The sequence below is a fragment of the Ambystoma mexicanum genome, chromosome 14 (assembly GCF_040938575.1).
Source record: "Ambystoma mexicanum isolate Mex_15411 chromosome 14, UKY_AmexF1_1, whole genome shotgun sequence".
NCBI classification, from domain to species: Eukaryota; Metazoa; Chordata; class Amphibia; order Caudata; family Ambystomatidae; genus Ambystoma; species Ambystoma mexicanum.
In genome coordinates this window covers 37,308,068-37,326,917 of record NC_090940.1, presented here as the reverse complement: position 1 = coordinate 37,326,917, position 18,850 = coordinate 37,308,068, and the positions used below count along the sequence as shown (strand labels likewise).

General features: G+C 46.7%; 1 protein-coding gene across 1 annotated transcript in view; it reads left to right on the top strand.

The window, feature by feature from the left end:
* ARHGAP5 (Rho GTPase activating protein 5) overlaps nt 1-18,850 on the top strand; it is a 513,384-nt gene that overhangs the window by 449,609 nt on the left and 44,925 nt on the right. Inside the window, exon 5 of the mRNA XM_069638466.1 lies at nt 17,753-17,884. Coding sequence (XP_069494567.1) covers nt 17,753-17,884 — 132 coding nt within the window. The remainder of the gene's footprint in view (nt 1-17,752; nt 17,885-18,850) is intronic.

Below are 18,850 nucleotides of genomic sequence, written 5' to 3'. Positions count from 1 at the left end.
ATTCTTTCGATGCAGAGGATCATTGACGAATTCAATAGGTGTCGGAGACCGAAGCATCTTTCCTCTAGACCGATGGAAAGATCTCCTCGAAGGAAGTTTTCACTTCCTCATAATTCTCCAAGAAGCTCTCCTACCAGGAGCAGACCTAAGAATAGAGTACGCTCTCCGGAACCTCCCCGTAGGTCCGGAAGCAGGACGCTCAGTACTTCGCCGACAAGGGTCTCCCCTTCTAGATTTCCTATGCCAAGATCACCCACAAGGGAACAAGGGATCCTATGAGACCACCCACAAGGGACCCCACGATAGTCCCATCCACTGCATCCGTTTCCGACTGTCAAGATCCTTTCAGGGATTTTTCAGACCCTGAAGTAGGGGAGATTACTCCAGAGCCAGACGTGCAGAGCGAGTGGGACGATTTCATTGTAGAGAAGCCTAGTAAGGACTCCCCCGCCCCCCCCCACCCCAGGAGATGCTTCACCACCAGATGATCTACTGCCTTTTCATACCATAATTGGTAAAGCCGTGGACCTCTTTAATTTCCAAGTTGGATCAGAAGATAAAAAAAATCAGTGCTCTATGAACATGGAGACAAACGTAAAACAGTCGCTACGATCCCTCTTTTAGACACTATATGGGTCACTGGAGCAAACATTTTGGCTACCCCATTGTCCACACAGGCCCTCGTTTCAAGGCGGGAGAAGTATAAGGCACCGGACACAGCACCATTATGCCTAAGGGGGCATACCAAACCGGATTCCTTCATAATGGTTGGAGCCAGGAAAAGGTTGCCTAATCCAGCCTCACCTCTTTCAGTTCCACCGGACAAAGAAGGACATAAATTGGAGGCAATGGGCCGGAAGGTATCATCTTCGGCCTCTCACCATCAGGGCTGGAAACGCCCTGGCCATGACTGCACGACTGGACCATGAGCTGTGGCTCCGTATATCCAAACTGACCAAGGATTTGCCCACGGACCTGCAAGAAGAGGCCAAAGCAATCATTTCTGATGATGAGGCCACCTCGGACCATATGATCGTCACAGCTATTGACATAGCAGTCGTGTTTGACAAATGACCCATGGTACAGTCTTGAGAAGGCAAGCCTGGATGAAAGCTACAAACTTTAGACCAGAAGTTCAGGCTCAGATCTTAGATATGCCCTTCGATGAGCAATATCTCTTTGGTAAAAAGATTGATGACCCATCTCAGGAGTATTAAAGCTGATACTGATATGGCACGAGCCATCAGTTCCCTTAAGGACAAAGATTGTAGATCCTTTCGAGGTGCATCCTCAAAATATAGGGGTTTCAGTCGCCCCTCCAACAATGAAAAAATGCACCTTTCAAGACAGATGCCATCAGTCATCAAACAGGTACACCCATAGGGGCAAGCGTGGCTCCAAGCAGGCCAAGGCCCAGAGCAAGCAAAACTGACTTTCTCCTTCCTCCTCCCTCACAACGCACCCGGGTGGGCTGCAGAGTAAGCCGTTTTTATCAACGTTGGCTAAAAATAACATCAGACAAGTAGGTGGTCCACGAAGTTCACACCATCAATTTCCTGACCAACCTCCGTTCCTTGCCCCTGTTCCACACAAAGTGTATCAGAAGCAGGTCATGCTGGAGGTTCACAAGCTACTCCTAAAAGCAGCTTTTGAGCCGGTACCATACCGACAAAGGGGAAGAGGCTTCTACTCCCGGTTCTTTCTGGTGAATAAAAAGAACGGTCATTGGAGACCGATTCTGGATTTGAGAGCGCTCAAGTTTATCAAGTGCATCGAATTCAAGATGTCTCTTCAGAACGTTCTCCAGTGGCTCAACCAACACGACTTTGTGGCCACCCTCGAACTGGAGGGCACATATTTCCACATTCCCATTCATCCTGCCCACAGGCAATTCCTCAGGTTCGCCGTAGGGGAGTCACATTCCCATTTTCTTGGCAGCATACCTCAGAAGGTCAGGAACAGAAGTCTTCCCATATTAAGACGATTGGCTCATAAGGGCCAGCTCACCCAGACTGACATGTACCTCGGTGGAGAGAATAATAAAGCTCTTGAAGGAGTTGAGGTTTTCGATAAACGAAGAGAAATCCTGCCCCGTTCCCAACAAGACGGTGTTGTGGTGTTTCTGGGGGCGGAAATCAACAGCGGCATACCCAGAGTAAGACAGTCCGCGGACAGAATATCTGCACTAACTCATCGGTCTTCATGGTTTCAAAGCAATGGGGCGACCATGGTCCGTGCCCTAAAGTCTCTTCTGGGCATGATGTCCTCATGCATATTCCTCATACCAAATTGCAGGCTGCACATGAGGCCCATTCAAGAGACCCTGGACCACCAATGGAAGCAGGCAATCTGCTCATGGGAAGATACCATACAACTATCAGCTGCCTTTCACAAAGCCCTCCGATGGTGGAGCTTATCACAGAACCTTCTACAGGGAATGCCTTTCTAGGCTTCTCCTCAGGACGGATGCCTTGCTATCGGGCTGGGGAGCGCACTTAGCAGATCTACAAACCAAAGGCACTTGGTCCACCCAAGAATCTTAGCTGCCCATAAATGTGTTGGAGCTCAGTGCAATTCGATGAGCCCTGAAAGCCTTCCTGCCGGTACTGGCAGGGCAGGCGATGACCGTTCAAACAGACTACATGAACAAACAAGGTCGGAATTGCTATCGCAAGAGGCTCAAAAGCTATGTACCTGAGCTTTGCATCACAAGATCCACATCAAGACTGAAAACCTACCGGGAGTGGACAGTGTCCTGGTGGACAAGTTAAGCAGAGATTATTCAGCATCCCACGAATGGGAGCTGGATGAAGCAGAAACCCGGAGGATTTTCCACACGTGGGGATGTCCACAGATCAACCTTTTTGCCACCCAGGCCAACAAAAAATGCCATAGGGTCCCCTCCAGGTATCCGGAACACCTCTCGATGGGGGACACCTTCTCAGTGGACTGGACGGGAAAATTCCTTTATGCCTTCCTTCCTATCCCACTCATAGCGAGAGTGCTCTGCAGACTGAAAGAACAGGCCTGCTCGATGATCCCGATAGCTTCGGATTGGGCGCGCGAGGTTTGGTATCCAACCCTGCATCACCTGTCTCGATGCCCTCCGATTCGTCTCAAAGCTCATCAGAGCCTCTTAACTTAGGAAGGTTCGGAAGGTGCTCCACCACGACCCAGCGAGCCTGTCACGGCATGCATGGTTTCTGAGCAAGGAAAATGTATTGATCTGAATCTTCCTGCAGAATGATGGGACGTAATCAAGGCCTCTAGGGCCCCTTCTGTACGAACAACATACATTCGGAAATGGACCAGTTTTACCAAGTGGTGCAAAACGTCTTCAGTGAACCTTCTCTGTTTCCATCGAACAAATATTACCGTACCTGTTGCACCTAGCGAAAGCAGGGCTTTTCTTTACATCCATCTAGGTGCATTTGTCCACCATATTTGCATACACGACTAACCCAGGTCAACCATCTTTACTCACCAAACAGGCTATCAAAATATTTTTTAAAGGATTGATGCGTACCTTCCCGCCAACTCCTACACCAGTTCCTATATGGAGCCTGAACACTGTTTTAGCAGCGCTCATGGAGCCACCATACGAACCAATTCACAGGTGTGACTTAAAGTTTTTATCCTGGAAAGTAGCTATCACGTCAGCTAGGAGGATTAGCGAGCTGCAAGCCCTGTCTTCAGAGCCTCCTTTCACCTGGTTTCTTAGAGATCGTGTCCCGGGAGGATGGCTCAATGGCAACGTGCTTGCCTTGGAAGCAAGACGACACGAAGCAACACAGGTTCGATCCCTGGGTCCGCGCTTAGAAACCTCTGGGTATTTAAGCATGTTATAAATATGCAACTAAGACAACAAAAAATTCTGTAACAGCGCCTCGATGCCTCCGAGCTGTGAGTGTTTTAAAAATGTAAATAAAATAAATGAATTAAAATACGAAGGACGCACCCAACATTTTTACCTAAGGTACTGTCAGAAATGACGCTCATCGAGCGCATCGTACTTCCTACCTTTTTCATGAATCACTCTTCCGATGCGGAGAGGTCCTTGCACTCACTCGATGTTGCAAGGGTCCCAAAGTTCTACATCCAGAGTACTAAAGAATTAGCTCCTCGACTAGACTCTTAATAGCATTTGCTGGCCGGACTAAAGGACAGAACATTTCAAAGCAAACTTTGGCACGTTGGGTTTCCCAATGTATCGGCCACTGCCATTAGTCAAAAGACGATCCACTTACTAGACTGCCTTGGGCTCACTCCACCAGAGGGAGGGCAGCTTTGGTTGCTTTTCACGCTGGAGTACCATTGAAAGACATCTGCAACCTGGAGCACTCTGCATACGTTCGCCAAACATTACTGCCTGGCAGAAGATGCCAGCAAAGAGTCTGCAGTGGGACAAGCGCTTCTTCGCCATCTCTTTGCGTAAGGTAGGAGCAGCCTTCTCTTCCCGCCTTACCTGGTAATGTAACCGGTTACTTGTTTTATAGTAAGGCGAGTAGAAGGGTCTGCAGAATGTATATATGGTATGGGCATGGCCTAACTGCTTGGTATTCTATTCAAGTATCTGAATCTTATGAAAGAACCAATGCTGGCAAAGTTTTAGTTACTTACCTGTAACTGTATTTCTCGAGCATTGGTATCTCATAGATTCCCATGCGCCCGCCTCCCCTACATTGTATTTCTATGGAAATAATTATTAAAAAATTAAATATATATATATACATTATTTAAATCAGAGGATTATTCTAGCATGTGAATCTATGAAAGATACCAATGCTGGAGAAATACAGTTACAGATAAGTAACTAAAACATTTGTGCTGTGTGGTTGCATCCTGACCTTCAGTATAAACCGATGCTGCTGTGCTGGCACACGTCTCCTACAAAAGCCTAATACTATGCCAGGTGGATGCTAGTCCCAGACTCTGGCTTTCTAACCGCTATCTCCTTCAATATTATTTGCGTGTGAACTTGCGTGGATGGGTTAAATTTTAGGTTATGGCCTTACCATTTACGTGTATAGATGCGCTATTGGCATGCCAGTTTGCTGTTCCAAAGCGCTGCTTTTTAAGACCTCCTGCCCTGAGGCTATCCATCTTCACGACCATCGATATGACCTCATCCTCTAGTTGGCCGGGCATTCTCCAGCTTACCTGTGGACCTTGACAATCCATGCTTGGGACCTCCTGTGAACCAAGTCTGCAGCCTTTGCAACTTCACTGCTACATCCATGTGTACTCTCTGCTTCCCCATCCTGGAAGATGCTTTTTTTGCCCATTTGTAGTGCCCGTAGGTGTTAGTGGCCCAATATGTTGCTGTTAAGTCGTTTGCCCCTCAAAAAGCGTCCCTCAAAGAGCTGTGCCCACTGTGAAAACATGCGTTTGCAAACTCGGCTTTTACACATGTGGTATGCTAGAGTTGCATGCGGTTTAAAACCTCAGGCAGTGGGATGCAGAGTCCAAAGCTATGCCAGCCGGGAACATCCTTCTTTTCTGGTTACCTTGTTTGACCTAAGCGATGGCCTGGAGGTAGACCGAAAAATTGTGCACTGCATCATGATACCTTCATAATTTCACAGAACGGCTATGTTTGGCTACTTTTGGTGGGTAGTAACGTTTTCGAGTTAATACATCCTGGCTGAGGGTGAAGCGACTACCAGCCAGAAGCTCTGGTTTCATGTAGCTATATATGTATAAATATCATTTTTAGGGCTAACATCATAGAGGCCTGGTAGTCCCAGGTGAGCGTTTCAGCCAGTCTCGCCCTGAATGGTGGACCAACGCGGCAGCTCCTCATCTTGTTGAGCAATCGCAGTACAAGCTTTGAGATGGGCCTTTCAACTATAGAGGCATATAACTTGGCAGGCCAATGTTGATTTCATGATGCCTTGGACAGAGGTTTGACACTTTTGAATTGATCTGTCAGCAGGCAAGTTTTGAAGCCCTGTCCCTGCCAGATTGATAATACCACCCCTGATCTGGCCACGTTAAACTTTATGGTTGAGTGTGAAGGAGTAGGAAAGGGGCCAGGGCTACCCTTGACATCTATTCGGAATGTCAGTGAACGATGGTTGTGCTGCATCTTAAGAGCTGCTCTTAAGTCATTTCAAGCCTGAGGAAAGTGTTGGCACTGTGTATAGGTGCCGTACCGTCAACTGCCCGCAACCATAGGGCTGGCCAGACAGACTGGTGACCTTGATCTGCTTTTATAGTTTCCTAACCTCTTAGGTGTAGCTGTTGATCTTTCAATACTTGAGTGACCCGCTTCTCTTCATGCGCCATGTTGGATTCCTTTTCTCTCCCACTTTGTAATTTGAGTTGACACATTTTGTTTTGTGAATCCCATGGCTGTTCTTTGACTTTGTGGTTGTGATTTACTACTTTGTGGTGAAACCATCCTTCATTCCTGCCTCCTAATAGATAGGGTTTTATAATTTTGGTTGGTTTCATATCGTTTTTTCTGCTGTGAATTTCTTATCTTGTTCCTATCCCTGAAGTCACAAAGGCGACACTGTTCACATTTAGTCTCTGCACCTCAGACAACTTCAGGAACACCAACAATTGCAGGGCCCTGTAAGTGTGAGATTTGTGTGGTGTTCTTCCCCCAGAAAATAAGGATATCAGTACAACATGAAAGGATGCAAGTGTCCTTTTCTGACGTCTTGGGATGGGTCAGTGGGTGCTGCTGCACTAGATGCTGTCTGCTCTTCCAAGTTTGACAAATAAGTTTTCCTTACACAAGGAATCTGTTACTTCCAAAAATGAGAGTGCCTGCTGGTGTTTCAATTTGAGGAACTGCTTGGCACCCTAAGCCCCAGCACTGTTAGAGCTCATTCACCCAGGAATGATTGAACAACATGCTGGCTTGACGTTTTCTGGTGGAATACAGACCAACTGGGATCCTCTCTTCCCCCAGTAACAGCTCTGTCACAGAGGTGGGGAGGGGGCTGGATTCCCAGAGACAACATCCACTTAATGAGAAACAGTCCATAAGTATTCTCGAAGGAAGCTATTAATTATGCCTTTTTCAAAAAGTACTAGTAGTTTGAGAGGCACAGGGGCTGCAGTCTCTATGGATCTTGCATCCCCAGACAGCCGTGGTTCTGGGGGGCCACTACATAAAACAGTTTATGGATGGCTTCTGAAGGGCCCCCCACAAGTTCTAAACAATTTATGGGTAAGCAAGACCTTGTGGGGTGGTGGGAATGTTTTCAGTGGAGGGTTCCAAATTGTTCCTCAAGTCGGTGCAAACTAGGGAGCCATCCAAAAAAATGAGGGTGGAGTTTATCTCCCCCCCCCCCACAATTTAAAATAAATGTGCTTAAATTATGCATTTTGCAGCACAATTTTTGCAAAAAATTAGGTAAAAAGTGATACAATTTACAGTTGGTTCTCTAGGGTAGCACATGAAAAAATCCAGTAAATCCCATGTCAGCAACAGCACACCACATAGGAGAACTATACCATGTTCATAAGGCTGCTGTCACGATCTATCTATGCCAGTAACGGTCACATTAAATTGCATGCAAGACGTGCTTCAGCTTCATGCATATGATTTATGGTGACCATTACTGGCATGGAGAAGTTGTGGCAGCAGCCTTATGCATGCGATTTAAAGTGACCAAATACTGGCATATTTCCACCAAATATGCCAAAGCGGCCGCGCGTAGAGAGGGAGCCCAAACCTACCTTGGGTGTTTGGACTGTTACCTCTCCCCCGGGGATTTAAAAAAGAATATTGGGTGAAAACTCTGCATTATACAACACACTTTCTGGGTAAAAATTGCAGACAGTTTGCAAGTCACCAACAGTACACACAAGCATTTCCCAACTCATTTGCATGATGCCTTTGCCCGCAATATATGCCAGTATGAAAAGATTTTCACACTGGCTGTGCCCATACATACATTTCCCTGGTTTTTTTATTTTGCACGTAATGCCAGTAATCCTACTATAGGAAAACATGCCCAGACTGTCTGTCAATAAATGGCAGTATGCCCACATAAGACCATGCTCCTGTTGGGTTTGCCTTTAAAAATGTCATTCCCCAATAAGAAAACCTGTCCAGACTGGCTTCACAATGTAGTCCAGTCTACCCACCTCTACCCAGTCTACCCACGTACAAACACTTATGCTTACTTTATCATAGATGGCTAGAATAAAATGCCATGCCACAGTAATACAGGGCTAGATTGGCTGCGCCAGAATTCCAGTCTATCCAAATAACACTTATCGTGCTTGGTTTATCATGGATGGCCCAGTAAAGAAACTTCATGCCACAGTAAGGAAGTGGTTGGGGATACGAACTGTCAAAGGGAAATCGCGTTTCCCCTTTACAGTTCAAGCCAGCCCAGGAGCGCTGCAACAGTCAGCTGAGGGAGGGTCCCTGGGCTAGCGTGGCTCCTCGATGATGGGCCAGGGCTCAGGTAGGTGGACCCCCGCCTCACCCAAAATGGATGAACTTTGCACGCATATAGTTTGAAGTGACCACTACTGGCATAGAGTGGCACATATGATCTATGCCCATAATGGCCACTTTAAATCCCATGCATAAGGATGCTGACATACGACATATCAATAGCCGCAGTGGAGAAGCTACAAACACATGCGCGCACACACACGCCGAGACAGTGATACCAATATACACATACATACATGCAAAGCTACTCGCTCAAGTGCATTTTACCTATTTGTACCTGCATACTTGATTTAGTCCCCCTGCACCATGAGGTGGACATTTCATTTCTGCATTTTACCTACTGTACCTGCACATGTCCTGTTACAGCACTTGCACAATCCGAATGTCTCAAGGCCTAGTAGGAACGTTTTTTACTCATCCTTGTCTCCCCCCCTTTTGTCTTGATGCACCTTGAAACACCATCCACTCCTATAGGCGCATTATAAATACCCAATAAATAAAATAAACTGGTCCAGCGCACATGCGTGCGCACACTGCATTACATTCAGCCACATGCATACATTCAAACACATACATTTCAAATTGAAAAGCATGTGTGCATGTTCAAACACATACATTTCAAATACATACATAAATACACAAATACATTTCTGAGGCTTATGGATCTGCTTAGATCACATGCTATGCATAGGCGATGCCTAGTGGTAGCCGCTGAGTATTACATTTTTTGTTTTCGAAACTCAAAGGGACGAGGAGAGGGCGTGCCAGTAATACTATCCCTATTGTGAACTCCACTGTACTTATGGTCCTTCACGTGTCGAGGTCCCTCAGATTGTTTTTTCTGCCATCATAGTCAGACGCAAGATGCGGAGTTCCTTCTTCTGGCTAATGGCATTACTTATACAAAGTTTAAAATATAGACTTTTTTCTGTCCTTTCGATGACCGTACACCACAAGATCTCCGGTAACATCTTTCGAGGAAAAGACCATTCGACGGCGCCTCCCGTCTCGACGAACCTTCTGTGGCCTACCTATGCCCCAACGGGCCAAGGCCCTGGACAGAAGGGAGATTGGGGGGAGGTCCTAATTCATCTCATTTAGAGAATGCCTATCCCCTTATACTTCCTTTTACATCGCCAAGCTGTAATCTTTCCATACCATGGAAAACACACCATTTAAATGTTGTCCTTCCTGCAACAGGAAGTTTCCCTAGAAATGAATCACACAGGGTGTCTAATCTCTGCCTTCCTATGGACCATTCCGAAAAACAGGCTCGAAACAGTTTGCAGGACTTGCACTAAGACTCTAAAGCACCGGAAGACTAAATCCTGGGCCCACCACGCCATGCAGGCCGAGGCCGCCATGGACATTGAAGGAGCCTCCAGCGATTGGAAACATCAGCATCCTAAGTGATGCCGAGGACGAGCGTGGTTTCAGTGGATTCCCACGTGCGAGCCCCAGACTCCCAACAGGCAGGCCAGCGGTTCTGCTATGGAGACACCTGGCGGCTCAAGCACCCACACAGCACGCCACACTAAACGCACCCCCCATGGCCAACAGTCAACTGTGTTGTCCACTGATACGCCACACACATTGTCGAAGGGAAGGTCCGAAAAATCCCTGGCCTCTGGGGTATCTCGTTCGCCCCATGAAATGCACCTAAAACAGACAACAAAGCCTGTTTCATACACCAGAAGCAAGTCTGACGAGTCCTCGGTTAGCCGTAACCGTGCGTTCAAAGACACGTCGACGACCCTTGCTAATAATTCAATAATGAAAGAACTCATTAAAAAACACATCTCGGACACTCTGCTATTATCCAAGACGTCGATAAACTCAAAATCTTCGCCCCTATCCTCAAAATTACAGGTCATAAAGGATAAGGAACACACTGCCTCTACTGACACCCTCTCAGGGGCAATGCACTACAAACTTCCCCCTGCACCAGAGCCTTTCCATACCCCTGCTCCCACAGCGTTACCAAGCTCCTCTCAATGGACCCCAGAACAGTTTGATAGTTATGAGAAGAATGTGTAGCTTTAACTTTTTTGATCAACACCCTGATCAACTGACCAACCTCCAGGCGTAGCAGCTAATAATCAGCCCGACACCAAGAGACCCTGCCTAGACGTGACACAACTGGTACTTCTACATATCAAGACGTGTCTGACGACCTTTACTTTTATGACACTACAAGTTCGCAGGACGCTGACTCAATAGCAGACTGAGGGGACATGGAGGATACAGACCAATATTATGATGTATACATCATTCAATCTCCAGACCATATTGCCCAACCAGTGGCTGATTCCCTGTTGGATAACCAGCTGCAGTATAATCTTCTTTCAAAAGCTGCAGAACATTTTAAAATTGATACCCAGGAGGCACAAGTTGACAAAGACTTTGTAGAGGACATCCTCAGGGAGAAGAGATCTGCAGCACAGTTCATTCCACTGCTCCAATTGATGTAAAGGCACATTCAGCCTTCTTTGCTTACCTCCAACCTGACAAGGGCCGTCAACCCTCGCATTGAGAAGATGTTTAGATCAGACGGCAGTGCCAGACTCTCTCGTGTTGGCCACCACAAGGAAAAGAGCAGGCACACCTTTAGTCTCTGCCGAAGCCCCACCTGACAAGGAGAGCAAAACGATTTACATATTGGGGAGAAAAGTATCTTCCTTGGCTGCTTACCAAGTGAGGAGAGCCAACATGATGCTCCTAGTGGAAAGAGATCTCACAACAGATACTCTGCCCTGGAGTCCCTGAAAACGCAGCTTTTAAAAACAGTAGCTGAAGGTAAATAGGTGGCAAGCTGCATCCAGAAGAATAATCTGGGCGCAGCAGATAATGCAGGCCGGATAGTAGCAGAGGGTACCCTCATTAGACGCCATGCCTGGCTACGTCAATAAGGTTTCAAGCTGGAAACCCAAGCCATCCTTTTAAATATTCCAATTGGGCCCAATGCCTTATTTTGGAAAGCGGTCAAGTATGCACTGAAAAGTGCTAAGGAGGAGTATGACACTCAAATCCCTGGGACATCTCACAAACAAACCTTTTGTGCAGAGGCTCATTTAATACACACCATTTTAAGAGGACAAAACTTCCAACGGTCCTCCAACTATAACCAGGGCGGGCAGACTTCATCTTGGGATTCCTCACAGGGGCAATCCTCCCAACATTTTTAAAGGGGCCACTGAAGGTCGAGAAGCAGAGGCAGTTCCTCCTCCAGAGGCTCCACTCCACCAAAGCAATGACTACCCGCTCCAGGTCCCCTCACATGCCTCTCCAGTAGGTGGGGTCGCATTTCTCATTTTGCCCATGCATGGGAGAGGATCAGGTCAGACAGGTGGGTATTTTCGACCGTGGTGGGAGGCCATTGCATTAAACTCAGACACCACCCAACCACCCACCAAGACAAACTATGCAGGAAGAACAGTGCATTCTGCTAGAAGAGGTCAAAGCACTTCTACTAAAGGACGCCATAGAAATTGTCCTTGTGCCAAAGAAAGACCTTACAATGCGCCCTGTCCTAGACCTGCGCCCTGCGAACACATGTCAAGCCTCTAAAATTTTGCATGACTACGCTACAAGAAGTAATCCCACTGCTAAAACAGGGGGACTACATGGCAACTTTGGACATGAAAGATGCATACCTTCATATTTCAATGTTCCCAGCGCATAGCAAGTTCCTGCGTTTCAAAATAATGAATCCACACCATCAATTCAAGGTGCCACCCTTCGGCATAGCCTCCGCTCCAAGGGTATTCACCAAGCTGTTAGCGATAATGACGGTGCACTTACACAGAGAATCGATCCAAGTGTATCCTTATCTGGACGACTGGCTGATAACGGGGGAATCCCCTCAAGTTTGCAAGCAAAACACCCAAAGGACAATCCATCTTCTGTTGCAATTGGGATTCTCAATCAACGAGAAAAAATCAGTCTCGTTCCAAGCAAAACCGAACAGTTCCTAGCAGCCGTCCTAAAAACGGAAGAGGTGCTAGTCTTCCCCTCAAACTAAAGAGTACAAAACATACTGCTGCAAATACCTCCATATATGGCCGGTCGCCAAATAACCAAACACAAGGCAATGCGCTTGCTTGGGGTGATGGCTTCATGCATTTACCTAGTTCCTCATGCACGGTTGCGCATGCGCCCAATGCAAGAGTGGTTAGCCAAACGGTGGTCTCAGGCAAATGTTCAGTTGGCGATGTAGTGTTTGTTTTGTTAACCCTAGTTCAAGCGCTACGCTGGTGGACAAAGGAAAATCTGTTAAAGGGAAAACGCTTTAACAATCCTCCAGTGCAATCGATAGTTAAAACGGACTCTTCGCTCTCCGGATGGGGAGGTTCACCACACCGTACATTTCCTGTGGACACAGATCACATCCCAAAATCACATCAGTCTTTTAGAGCTACCAGCAGTACTCGAATCCCAACAAGCCTTTCAGGTGCATCTTACATGTCAAGTAGTGCAAGTCCTCACAGACGGCACCACTGCCATGTTTTACATAAACGAGCAGAGAGGCACACACTCTCCAAGTCTGTCTAGACTAGCCCAGAAAATGGGTACTCAAGCGGAACATGTTCCTAGTATCTCAACACGTTCCGGGGAACTCAATTCTCTAGCAGACTCTCTAAGCAGAGATCCCATACCCGAAGAACATGAGTGCCAACTCAACGGAGGGATTTAGGCAGTATCTTTTTCCCTCTGGGTCTATCCTCCTTTAGACTTGATCGCCACAAACCAAAACGCATAGTGCCCAGACTTTGCATGCAGGTTACCCCAACCCAGATTCAAGGGGAACGGCGTATGGATGAGCTGGTCAGGGAAATTTGCTTACACTTTTCCACGACACTGCTGCTCGGCAGAATAGTGCACAAAATGCCCCAGGAACAAGCAACTCTAATCCTGGTTGCTCCAATGTGGGCAAGACAACCTTCTTTCCGCATCTGCTTAAACTGGCGATGTGCAACCCAATCAAGCTCCTGTGCCCAGTCCACATGCTCACCCAACACAGGGGGACGTTACACCCCCATCCTCAATCTATGAGCTTGGCTCCTGAAGTCATAGAGTTTAGGCATTTAAAACGACCTCAACGGTGTATGGAAATCCTCAAGGATGCATGTAAACCGAACACCAGACACTGTTAATTTAACAAATGGAAACGATTTGTAATATGGTGCCAGTCAAAAAATGTAAACCCTATTGAAAGTACTCCATCAAACATTCTTCATTACAAGCTCCACTTACTAGATGCTGGCCTAATATTCAACTCCAAGGTTCACCTAGCGGCTCTGTCCACGTATACCACTTCAAAAAACACAAGGTGCCCTGGTGGAAAGTCCCCGTTAAGGCTTTCATGGAAGGGATTTAAGTGACGCTACCCTCCCGCCCCCTATTTCCAACCCGCCTCCAGGGTGGGATCTCAATGTGGTACTCTGAAAGCTCATAGGTCCTCCCTTTGTACCTTTGCACAAATCCAGCCTTACACAACCAGCATACAAAACAGCCTTTCTGGTGGCCATCACCTCCATAAGAAGAGTCAGTGAGCTACAAGAGTTGTCAGTGCAAGACCCTTTCTCTGTTATCCACAAAGACAAGTTGGTACTAAGAACGTACCCTAGGTTTTCACCTAAGTTCATATGCAAATTCCATGTTAACTAATCCATTGAACTACCTTCTTGCTTTAAAAATCCTTCGAACTCGGCTGAGAAGAACCTTCGTACACTGGATGGAACTGCGTTCTTTACAATGTAAACAAGACAATCGCTAAGAAAAACAGACCAACTGTTTGTCTCCATTGCACCTGGCAGGGGAGGTCATCATGTTTAAGAAAAAATCCAGATGGATAGTCAAATGCATACAGCTCTGCTACTACCTATCAAACAAGACTACGCCTTTCACACCAAAAGCTCACTCTACCAGGGGGTTACAGGAGCTACCTTGGTTTTATTTAGCCTCCCTGGTGCCCTCTGTCTTGAGCCTGATCTCCTTAAGTTCCGGAAACTCCTTAAGACATTCCTCTTCTCCTCCTTCTACCCTGCTATCCTAGCTTCACTCTATACTTCTCTTCCTCTTTTTCCACACAGTTTTGCTGATTGGCCCCCGGTGTACCTCAGTCTCACAGGTCACTGGCACCCTCGCCAGTCCTCACACTGCCTCCAAGCCTGCACTTGCCACATCGCTATTGCACTTGGTCAATGACATCTCTCAGCGCTTACCCCAGATTCTGACTGACTGGGCGTACTTGGACCCCTTCCCCTCTCCTGTACCGTTTGTGCACTTGCACGATATGAAGGTACCATGCCTTGAAGATAGTCGGTCACCCTGTCTCCCCTCCTTGCATGGTGGCGCCTCAATGCACTTGGAAAAACTGCAGAATGTTCGTCAGATCTATTTGTTATCTACACTGTTAATTGTATTATATGCACTTACTCTGCCTGTGCAGACTTGTATCGTTTAGAAATTCAAGGTCTCTGAATGGCTGTTTTTTCCCCTTGCTCCTTCCCTCAGCACTTTGAAACCCATGCCTCGTGTATAGGTGCTTTACAAATACCATACCAAACATTACCATTGCAAACCACCTTCTGGACGCCATTTGCAAAGCAGCTACATCGAGTTCCATACATACTTTTACTACGCATTATTGCATTGACACACATTCTAAAGCAGATTCACAGGTGGGACAAGCAGTGCTAAAACATTGATTTGCCGCTGTACCTTCTCACAACCCACCACCTTCTCCAGACACTGCTCTCTAATCTATGCATAGCATGTGATCTAAGCAGATCCACAAGCCTCACAAGGGATACATTACTCACTGTAATCGTATTTCTGATGCTTATATCTGGGACCCTTCCTACCCTGTGGAGTAGAAGATGCATAGACGTTTTCTGGCTTTATCTGCTTTATTGCATCTTACTCGCGCTACGCTTCATGCTACCTCATATAAGAAACAAAACATTCTGAGGGACCTCGATGCATGAAGGACCATGGGTGCAGGTGACGTCACTCTAGGGATAGTATTACTGGAACGCCCTGTTGACGTCCCTTTTTGAGTTTCGTAAATAGAAAATGTAATACTCTGCGGCTACCACTAGATGTTGGCCTATGCATAGCATGTGACTCTAAGCAGATACAAGCATCAGAAATACGATTACAGTGAGTTATGTATCCCATACACAACATTTCCCTTAGTTAGGTCTTCTGGCCGGGGCAGGCAGGGACACGACAAGCAAGCATGCTGGTGTAGGCTCGTGCAGTGACGGTGTGTCCCGGAAGGACTTGAATGCCCCGGGCGGTGTGCAGCCACGCACGCAACCCTGAGTGGTGCCCTGCACAGGACTGTGCATGACACATTTTTTTAATTATTAGCACTGGCAGGCGCTCACTAGCCAGCCAGTGCTGATATTAAATATATGAATAATAACCTGTGTGTGACATGTCCTAGTTTTTATTTCTTGTTTTTTTCCTTCTTTTTAATTGAGGCCGTCTGCCCCCCAATTCTCTGCCACTGGGTGCCACATAAGGAAACTAATGACAAGCGGGTATGGTTATGGTGCTGGCTGCAGTTGTCCCTATGTGCCCGTCAACCTGCACGTGACTGAAAAAAGACTCATGAGAGAGTCATTCTTTCCACAGTCAGGCCTGCTCAGAAAGGTCTTAATCAATTCCACATGCTCTGTAGAGCCGTGAGTCTTTCTGAAGCATGCTCTGATGCAATTTTCACAAAGCATGGCTGTTCTTGATCCAGGATCTGCTACAGTACCATTGCCCTAGCGCAGATACAGGTGGGCTGCTGTCACCGAAACTGCAGTAGTAGTATAGTGGTCCTCTCACTTGGCATATTTACGGTGCAGGAGTATCCAAACCCTCCTATCGTGCACAAGCTCTAATTGCCCACAAACACCTACCAACTTGATCCTTAGCAGCCAGTGGCAAGGGGGCTTGAAACCAGAAACGCACTTTCCTCACCAAGCTGGCCAAGCTACCGAGCTGCCTTCTGCTTCAGCCATAAGCATAGGCACCCTTGGCTCCACACTACCATACCATAAAAGGTTAAGCCTACTATATAGAGAATTCTGGCTTGCACATACTGATAGATTTGATGTTGGAAAGTCATGAATTTGCAACATTGATCAAATGCAGGTCTCCGGAGCTGAGTGGAGGCTTTGAACTGGCTTCTTTTATACTTCGAGTAGGGATGGACCAGGGTTAGGACAAACACTGTGGATATTGCGTCAATGAAATGGACTGTGGCTAAACTGAAGCTTTTGTGGTTTTGTCCCTTTAGGACTTTTGGTTTTCATGAACCAATAGGGCGTCCTACCATATCACCCCCATGCCCATCATCCAATTGCTCAGGGAGGCACACAACTCCCTTTCTCCCCTACTCTGTGCCCAGAGCCAGTCTGGGTCCCTCGTCAAATTGGAGAGAAACTGACCAGAGCAAATACTTTATCGCACCATGTGCTTCTACCCAAATCCTCGGTAATGAGAAGAACATGATGCATCAGACTCTGTGGTAGGGCAGGATTACATCTTGTTTTTCCGCGTTGGAGGCAAATTGTTTTGGAGTATTGGGTTTAAACAATGCAACAAGTATGTCAAGCTAATGGTGCACTGGCACTTTGCGCAGATATACCTACCTGCTTGCTAAGGGGTAGGGCGGCTGCATGTGAGACGAGGTGAATCCTGCTCTCTTGGCTGGCCGTCAGTGTGATATTAGATTTATATTACTCCCTGGAGAGGGCTGAGAAGCAAGTGTGCCATGGTGGTGGTATAGTATGCTTAGGCACGTCTCTTGAAAATAGATTAGTATTGTTGTCCGCAAAGGGGTGTGGGCTGAGGTACTGAGACAAGATAAGGCTACAATACCTGCATTCATACCATGCATGCTTGTATTATTTCTCCATACAGTGAGGGTTGATTTATGTGTAAGCTGTTGTGCACAGTGTCCCGGCACACTGCAAGTGTACTCAGATTTCTGCTTTGTAAAAACTGAGACTTAAGAGGGCAAGGCAACAAGTAAAGTATGAGGATATCCTCTGATGTGCTAGCACACTGCTAATCACAGAGGGGAGGACAGAGCAACACGCGCGGCATGGTAAGAATGCACTGCTTGAGTAGTATTCAGTTCCGGCTCAGTGAGAACCAAGCCACAAGCGATTGCTCTGACTGCTACCACATTCTACTTGCACCACATTGTTAGCAAAGTTATTCTAACTCATTATCACTTGGTTTTACATACGTTTATCCTCATCAGTATGTTGGCTCAGTTGACTGTGCCCTTGGAACTAATCGCAAGCTTCTTTTCTCTTTCAGACCGCAATCTAAACCTTGTGTCTATGGCAGTCACAGTGAATGCTGTTGCAGGGGCTCTGAAGGCTTTCCTTGCTGAGCTGCCGGATCCTTTGGTGCCCTACAGTCTACATCCTGAGCTCCTTGAATTCACAAGTATGTTGTTCTGCTCTTTATTCTTCCTCTGTTTAGTGCACCCTCATAGCCGTCTTACAGCGCTCTTTGCCCAGCATGGGAGGCTTTATTGTATTTGTATGTTTTGGTGAGGGATAATCACTGTCCTGTGGCCGCCTCAGGATGCTGTAGCTAGAGGGTTGGAGGTGTTGGTGTGAGGCGTAAAGCAGTAATTAAGACTTATTTGGGATCTGGTTTCCAAGAGGTGTGCCTCATTGGTGTTGCAGGGATGGTAAAGCTTACTTGTTATATCCGCAGTTGCCCTTCATGAGAGTCCGAGATTTGGCAGTCTCAAAGCCATTTCTTGAAATGCACTTGCCCGAATAGCACTCCCACACTTTAATGGTTTTCTTATTTGAGATGGAATTAATCCTGCAGCGGTGCATCACAAGCTCTCTGATCCTAGTGTTGAGAAAGGTAAAGGACTCGGATGTGCGTTTGTGGATGTTTGTTGCAGAGCTCATGGTTGTCCAAGGGTGGTTCTCTCCCTCTGGGGTTCCATGTGTTAATATCCCCACAAAAATATCACGATACAAAAATATTGCCATATTTTTGTGGCAATATTGACCCATGGACCCTGCGGGGGACACTCCCGCAACCCTTGCATTATTTTAAAATGTGCGGGGGACACCCCCGCAACCCCACTCTCTCAAATTATCCCCCCCAAAAATATTGCCTATGGTGAGATAAACGGCCATATGTACAGCGATATCTTTGGTGGGGATATTTTGTAGGGATACCCCCTCTGGGTCCCCCTACATCACTACATTTCCTGATGATCTGATTTTTTTGTAGGGTCTCTGACCTCATTGGCAGAAGTAAAACCGTATGTGGTAATTTCTCAAAATAAGTGCCGGCAATGAAATAGCTAAAAACGTTTATTAAATTAAAATGTTTAGCAAAGATGCTTAAATGCTATTTGTAGTCTTCTGTTATACTGTAATAACA